We start from the raw sequence: 8062 nt of genomic DNA, 5'->3' as shown, positions 1-8062 counted from the left end.
CGGGCTAGAAGGTCGAGGGTTCGAGACCTGCTCCCTGCCTGTTTCATTACACATTGTTGGAACGTTACACAAATTATACCCACCCCATGTAAACTAGTGGTTTTCAAACATCTCCCCGGGGACACCCAGGCGGTTCACAATGTTATTGCCCTGAACTAGCTCACCTATTTAAGTGCTAGCTGAGTAGTTGACAAGTTGCACCAGGTGTGAATGTGAAAGCAGTGGAATAGTTCATATAGATGGAATGGCTTGGGGGGGGGGGGGGGGTAACCGAGTAAAATATTTGAAAACCCCTGATGTAGCCTAATGTAACATATTGTAATTGTGTCATTTGATGAGTAAACCCATAAATTACTAAATGCAAAATCTACACCTGCAAAACCCATTGACAGCGACACTTCTTCACTGATTCAACTCTTCTTCTTCACTGATTCAACTCTTCTTCGTAGCCTGCATCTTTTCGCAGGGGAGGACCCATTGGCTTCGACGTCATCGGTATGCAGATAATGGTAGTGTTCAACGTTGCTAGTACCGCCACTACGGTTTCCACTTGAATTGTATGCATTGCATCCACCTTTGCTAGCCTGAGAATGAAACCCCATTTGCAGTCCATTGGCATAACACAATCCCGACCCGTTTTTATCGATAATTGATTTGGCTTTATCCATTGTTGCAGCTAACTAGCTACGTATGATAGAAGATGATACCAAGCTAAAGGAAACGAGCTGCTATCACTATAGCTGACATTCGCTCGTGCGATAAAATGCAACCCTGCGCGCACGCTCAATAAAAAAAAAAGTGTTTCATATGAAATTGCTCTTAAATGGTAGAAAATATTTATCCGCTCTTGGTACCGATCATTTTTATTCTGTTGATAAAAAGTGTGAAGACCTATCCGCTAAAACACGGTTTGGTCGAGGTCACTGTCGGTCATTTTCCCACTTTACAGTCCGCTGTCGGAGTCAAACTGCCAGGTTGTTAGCTAGCTAGTTACGTCACACACAATGGCTCCTCGAACCCGTTTACCCTCCAGGGGACACAGGCAATGCGCTCCTGTTCTATACAGAAAATACAACCAAGCATTCAGGTTTACATGCATAAAAAGTAGAACAGTCGCCCAGGCAATGGATAATCTAATTATTGTTAGATTATTAAATGTTATTCCCTCTGGATGCAACGTTCAGCCATGGCTCTGCCATATTTATAGGTATGCATTAAGCAATGGTCATGCGTGCTGTTAGTAGCCTAGACAGTAATATCGACATGATTTATAACACACAAACACAGCCAAGTGGAGGGCATGACCGGCTGTGATGAACATTTTCCTATATGTGTCAAAACTGACTCCGATGGAGAAGCTGTTTACTTCTCGCTATGTCATGTTATTTTTCCCAAACCTTGCTTTTCACATGTGATTATGAAGCTTTGTTTACACCTGTGCATCTCTGTGGGTCAGAGGTAAATGGTGAGTTATTGATACTTTGTCACCTATATAGTGACGAAACTGTCAGTGTATCTTTGGGTGTTGTCATCATTACCTTCTGTTTTGTTCTGGCACAAACTATCCCAGGACAAACTGATGGGATTGTTCCTCACATTTATTCTGCGGTGGTTCTTATCTAGGCACACACTAACATTTGGTCTGGCGAGGTTGATATGATTTTCAGAATATCTATTTATAAGAAGTTATTATACTTTTGCCGTAGGTCTACTGTGAACAGACAGTACAGTCAAATATTCAGAGTGGAAATGGTTGCGTAATAGCCTTGCAAACCAACCAGTTGTTCATATACTTGCGTCACGATTAGAACTAGGCTACTGAGGACAGGCTACTCAGGTTCATGAGTGAAACTGTTCCAAGTCCTAAAGCCCTCTATACCCTAGTTTCAGTAGTTTGTGAGACTGATTAATTACTGTGTAGTTAAATTATGTACTTTAAAGTAGTGTTCATTTAGTATTTAAATCAGTTGTTTATTTATTTAGCAGACTATAAATGTTTTGCCTACTGCCTACAAATGAATCTTTTAGCGGCAATTGTGTGTAGGCTACTAATACGAAATAACCAAACAAGGGCCAGGTTTTAATCCAATCACAGATTATGGGCATTGAGGTTTTTAAAGGCAATTTCCGATTGAGCCTACATATAGCCTTGACTACACTACAGCGTTTACTCTGAAACGTGGGAACATTGACTTTAAAACCCATAACAATTATTTGATGAAAAATTACTTTACTGCTATTAGCCCATACAAACGCATTGAATAACAGATTCACTATATGGAACAACAGATAGTCCCCCCCCAAAAAAATCTAAAGGAAGTTTGTTCTGGTGTCTGCCCTATATCTGAGAGATATAAGAAAGATCAGGATTTATTTTTTTATATTACATGTATTTAACCCCTTATACAGTCTCCATATATACTTCTGTTCATTTTTACAACTGGTGGGGGGCGGGACTTTTAGAGAGTCTTGTGAGGCCTGTGGACATTCTAGTCTCACCTTTCCACAAGAGGGGACATATTCGTGTGTAGCCCAAACTGTTGGGACACTACAGAGGTTGGCAGATCGGCGAGTTCAGAAGAGTCGCCTGACACTTGTGGAGGTCGTAGATTAAAACGGAGAACATCATCGTGTTCTTGACAGTCTCGTCTTTCCATAGCAAGGTCATAATAATATTAAGCGATACAGACATTGTTCGTGAGAAGACCGATTTTCGGGAAGCCTACTGGTCTGACAAACACTGCTCTAACTCTGTCTTTCACTGCAGATAGGGCTCATGTCTAGCTTAAACTGACAGATTTTTTTTAATGGGGATTTGTTATTATCATAATTTGATTTTCACGGGGGCGTGTACATCGAGCCACTTTTTTTTTTTTTTTAGAGCTATAATGACCCTCGGCCTATATGCACACCAGTGTGTGATAATCGGATTGCTCTGTCTGCACTATGTAACATGTGCCTGAAAGGTTATTATTTGTGTCTGCTGAAATCAAAAAGTTTGTTTTACTCTAATCATCGCTTTCACCCTCGGAGAGATTTTATCTTTGTCTTGTCCATGTCCATAATCTTTGTAGGATTTACACTACTGTTCAAAAGTTCGGGGTCACTTACAAACAGCTACAATAGTAATTTACAACATTAACAATGTCTACACTGTATTTCTGATCAATTTGATGTTATTTTAATGGACAAAAAATGTGTTTTTCTGTCAAAGACATTTCTTAGTGACCCCAAACTTTTGAACAGTAGTGTACATGTCCACCAGTATGTGCTGTTTCTGTCATATTTGCGTCTCAAATGTCTTGTGAATGAGACTCTATAAGCATGTAGCCTATGAGGATTGGAGTATCAAATAGGCTTGGTGTAGAGTAGGCTTTCACCTGGTAAACTGAATTGTGACTTGTGTTGGGAGAAACTGGAATATTAACACCATCTAGTGGCCAGAAGCATGAAGTAGTAGAGAGACCTTAGAACAACTGGCCTGCTCTTTATAAATCTGGGATATGTTGTCTTTGATGTTTAATTACCCTGATAACCAGCAGCTCCTGAACAAACTCACAGAACTAATTAAAGAAGCTATTCCAAAGTGTCACATCACCCATAGAATGCAACAGATCACCTTTTCAAGAAGATTTGACAGTATTCTTTAACATCTCTCTTTATTGCTTTCGTTGTTTCAAAATAAAAGCCCCATTTATTTTTATTTATTTTTTATTTTTTTTACCGTTATTTTACCAGGTAAGTTGACTGAGAACACGTTCTCATTTGCAGCAACGACCTGGGGAATAGTTACAGGGGAGAGGAGGGGGATGAATGAGCCATTGTAAATAAAAGCCCCATTTGAAGGGTTGAAGGAAGGTATCTGTATTAACTGTCACTCTTTTACCAAGAATCTTACACAGATAATTCAATTGTAATATAAGTAAAACAATAGCACTAAAGTATCTCTTTATTTTCTCATGCCAGCTTCTAGGACACAATATACAATTATTATTTTGGGTATAGTTTATTTAGATTTTTACATTTAATCTTTATTTAACAGTTTGGTACAGTTGGTCAGAATATAAGATAAACCTGAATTGACTGAGGTTGGTAAGCTTTGTCGAGGAATATGAGTACTGTTATTTTTCACCAGGGCAGTTCTGAACCATTCCAGTTGTAGGCTTTCCCTGTTTTGTCAATATTCAGGCTATCTATGATGCTCATGAGGCAGTGCACGGAGTGGCCCGTGCTGAAGAGCTTGTCCTTGGGCACATTCTTGTGATAGGGGCGAGACAAATCCGTATTCACTGTGCCAGGATGCAAGGACACACACACCACTCTGGGCCTGCTCCTCCCCAGTTCGATGGACAGGTTACGCGTGGCCATGTTGAGTGCTGCTTTGGACATCCTATAGCTGTACCACCCGCCAAGACCTAGATGGACAGACAGATAGACTTATTCTGAAATTGTTCAACTTACAAGTTGAATGGCCACGCCCATGTGCAGGTTACATAATGCCCCTCGCTTTTAAACGTATAGACTGCTTGATGTGTGAATGTTGTGTGAATGTGTAACCACAAACTTAAGTCGATAAAACTGTCAAATTATATTAGCCTACATCAATGCACTCCATTTGAAATAGTCAAATTTGAAAGTCAAATAGAAGCCATTAGACACTTAAATCAGTCATAAGGATGATTCATAAGGAAAAGGAGGACCGAGCACGCCCCCATTCTCATCGACGGGGCTGTAGTGAAGCAGGTTGAGAGCTTCAAGGTCCTTGGTGTCCACATCACCAACAAACTAACATGGTTCAAACACACCAAGACAGTTGTGAAGAGGGCACGACAAAACCTATTCCACCTCAGGAGACTGAAAAGATTTGGCATGGGTCCTCAGATCCTCAAAAGGTTTTACAGCTGCACCATCGAGAGCATCCTGACGGGTTGCATCACTGCCTGGTATGGCAACTGCTCGGCCTCCGACCGCAAGCGTACGGCCCAGTACATCACTGGGGCCAAGCTTCCTGCCATCCAGGACCTCTATACCAGGCGGGGTCAGAGGAAGGCCTTAAAAATAGTCAAAGACTCCAGCCACCTTAGACATAGACTGTTCTCTCTGCTACCACACGACAAGCGGTACTGGAGCGCCAAGTCTAGGTCCAAGAGGCTTCTAAACAGATTCTACCCCCAAGTCATAAGACTTTGCCCCCCCCCCCCCCCCCCCCCTGCGCTGCTGCTACTCTGTTATTATCTATGCATAGCCACTTTAATAACTCTACCTACATGTACATAATTACCTCGACACCGGTGCCCCCCGCACATTGACACATTGCCTCTGTACCGGTACCCCCTGTAAATAGCTCCGCTATTGCTCTTTAATTACTAGTTATTCTTATCTCTTACTTTTTGGGGGATTTTCTTAAAACTGCATTGTTAGTTAAGGTCTTGTAAGTAAGCATTTCACTGTAAGGTCTACACCTGTTGTATTCGAGGCATGTGACATATAACATTTGATTTTTGATTTGTATTTGATTTGTTTAATATTTTAACAATTCGATCAATTAAGATGAGTCCATCTATGATTGATGGGATTGACTTTTAAAATTATACATATGATGCATACCGTTATCACCAATGGATCCGACTTTTGCAGTGATGTTGACAATGATCCCACTATGCTGTTTGGCTTTCTCTGGCGGCTGCTGGCCAAATGCACCACTACCCTTCTGCAATAGCGGAGCGAAGTACTTGGCCATCACCAATGGTCCCACAGTGTTTGTTGTCAACGTTGAGATTATTCCCTAAAAAACACAACAATGAATGAGTCTGACATTTGAAAAAAAACACTAGACAGTTGAGGGATGGGGCTAGGAAAAATGTAACACTGCTAGTCCATGACATCCACATGATAGTTTTAACCATGTTGTAAAGAATGTTGAATGACATTGTTTACAATCAATAAGTAAATATAGTATGGGTTCTGATGGGATATTCAAGTTGTACAATTTTCTTAAAGAAAATAACTGTCATTGATTTCAAATTCTCAAAAATGTATTTACCAATATAGCCCAGCTATTTACCAATCACAGATTAAGCTTTAACTGTTCAAGCCGTTTGCTTCACTTTTCACCAGCTCCATCACTGATCGTCGTATGACTCGATTTAGCTAGCTTACCTGTGCAGAAACGTCCTTCAGGCTGGTCTCGCCTTTACCAGAGGGATGAAGCATCGCTGAGGAGTTGATGATCAGGTCAACTTTGCCAAATGCCTTTTTAACATGTTCAGCCGCGCGTTGGATGTCATCTTCTCTGTTTACGTCCAATTTCAGAACTGTCACTTTTCCCGGGTGTTGCGCAACTAAGCTCATCAACTCCGCGGCATTGTCCGGATTTCTGCATGTCGCGATCAATGCTCCTGGGGCTTTGTTTAGTAAGATATTTCTGCAAAATTCGAGTCCCAGTCCCCTACTCGCACCCTGTACCAGTGCTACGGCAGCCATGACAGAAGTGAATGTGATGAAGCCACAGCAACGCCCTCTGTGGGTCTTAAGAGAAAGAAACTTACACAACCCAAAGTTATTTTGTTTTGTAACGAACACTCAGTCTAGCTAGACTGAGCGCCTTTCTGTTAGCGCTGTCATGTCAACTCTCTGCCATTAATTTGAATAGCAAACATATCACTGGTGAATTAATGACATCTAGGCCCTTTGTGACCGTAACATTATATACCCTTCTAATATCACGAAACTGTATTTCATATAGTCCATGTTAACACAACCATTACAGGAAAAATCCCCCCAAAACCAATAATCCCTTTAATTTACAGTGTTCAATAACACTAATATGTGAGAACAAAACATTTTTGTGAACAAACGTTTCATTTTGGAGTTATAATAAGGTTGGTATCAACATGGAAAATCATTGTGGAAAATATGTTACAGCTCAAGTCGTCTACAACATCCACAATGCAATGCTCTATGGGCTGACTGGTTAGAAAGCTAGCAAACGTAGCTACACACAATAATACCAAAGACAATATCAGCATGTAACGTAGCTCGTTAGATATAACATGTCCTAAACAAACTGCACTATTAATTTAGACGTCTACAATCTCACCATGTTCAACCTGCAGATTGAGTTTGACGTTCGCAACTGCAGATATACTTTTGAGGAGATAGGAAACGTTGCCCATTTTACGTCAATGGGCCGCACGGTGTTTTCATTACGATTCTGGGACAACGAGCGCTGTCCTTCAAGGAGCGAACGGGAGTCTATTGGGCGCTAGTTCAAAAACCCCAACATAAGCACGAATTTCGTCAACAAGAAGTACAAATATAATGAACTTGCTAACTGTGGTATCGTATAGCTTTGAAATCGTGAGATTACGTACTTTCGAGAAGAGTAGGCACGTTTCTCGACATATACACTGACTTTGAGAAGGGATTGGGTGACGACTAGTTTTGCAACCATGTGACGCAACATGACAACGTCAATCCAATTGGTCAACAGTCTGCTGGGAAGGGCGTTACAAATTCCAATAATTCATTGAATTCTTATCTCCTTTCTATAATATCTCTGGCATCTGCACCATGCAATGCACCCTGGACTAAAGAGACAGCCAAATATACTCCTTTCTGTGTTTGCGATGCGCGCAAATTAGTGGAGGAACAGGGTAGAGTTCTTACAGAACGCCAGCAAAAAGTCTCTATTTACATGTTGCTTATGAGTGCATTTCACACTACTTTTGGAATACAATTGGATTTTAAGGCGCGTAAGAATGTCCTGTTTAATATAATGTTTCGTCATCATCGCGAATCAACTGCATTACACTTTAAAAATCTTAAATGTAGATTTCCGCCTAAATCAAATCAAATGTTATTGGTCACATACACAAATTTAGCAGATGTTATTGCGGGTGTATCGACATGCTTGTGATACTAGATCCAACAGTGAAGTAATATCTAACAATTCACAACAATACACAAATCTAAAAGTAAAATACTGGAATTAAGAAATATATAAATATTAGGACGAGCAATGTCGGAGTGGCATTGACTAGAATACAGTAGAATATAATAC

General features: G+C 40.6%; 1 protein-coding gene across 1 annotated transcript; it reads right to left on the bottom strand.

The window, feature by feature from the left end:
• Nucleotides 1-3931: 3931 nt before the first annotated feature.
• zgc:65997 (uncharacterized protein LOC794398 homolog) lies at nucleotides 3932-7391 on the bottom strand. The gene is made up of 4 exons (XM_055867041.1): nucleotides 7100-7391; nucleotides 6160-6528; nucleotides 5608-5785; nucleotides 3932-4415 (listed from the first exon to the last, which is right to left on the bottom strand). The coding sequence occupies exons 1-4, from the start codon at nucleotides 7100-7102 to the stop codon at nucleotides 4129-4131; spliced, it is 837 nt and encodes a 278-aa protein (XP_055723016.1). The 5' UTR covers nucleotides 7103-7391; the 3' UTR covers nucleotides 3932-4128.
• Between the last annotated feature and the right edge of the window lie 671 nt (nucleotides 7392-8062).

This window comes from Salvelinus fontinalis, chromosome 1 (genome assembly GCF_029448725.1).
Source record: "Salvelinus fontinalis isolate EN_2023a chromosome 1, ASM2944872v1, whole genome shotgun sequence".
Lineage (NCBI taxonomy): Eukaryota > Metazoa > Chordata > Actinopteri > Salmoniformes > Salmonidae > Salvelinus > Salvelinus fontinalis.
This window is presented reverse-complemented; position numbering and strand designations above follow the sequence as displayed.

What these genes read in the sequence shown, in the direction of transcription:
- zgc:65997 (XM_055867041.1), bottom strand. An exon ending in TGAAGGACGTTTCTGCACAG is followed by an intron (nt 5,786 to 6,159) that starts GTAAGCTAGCTA and finishes TGTGTTTTTTAG; the next exon opens with GGAATAATCTCAACGTTGAC. An exon ending in CGGATCCATTGGTGATAACG is followed by an intron (nt 4,416 to 5,607) that starts GTATGCATCATA and finishes CTGTCCATCTAG; the next exon opens with GTCTTGGCGGGTGGTACAGC.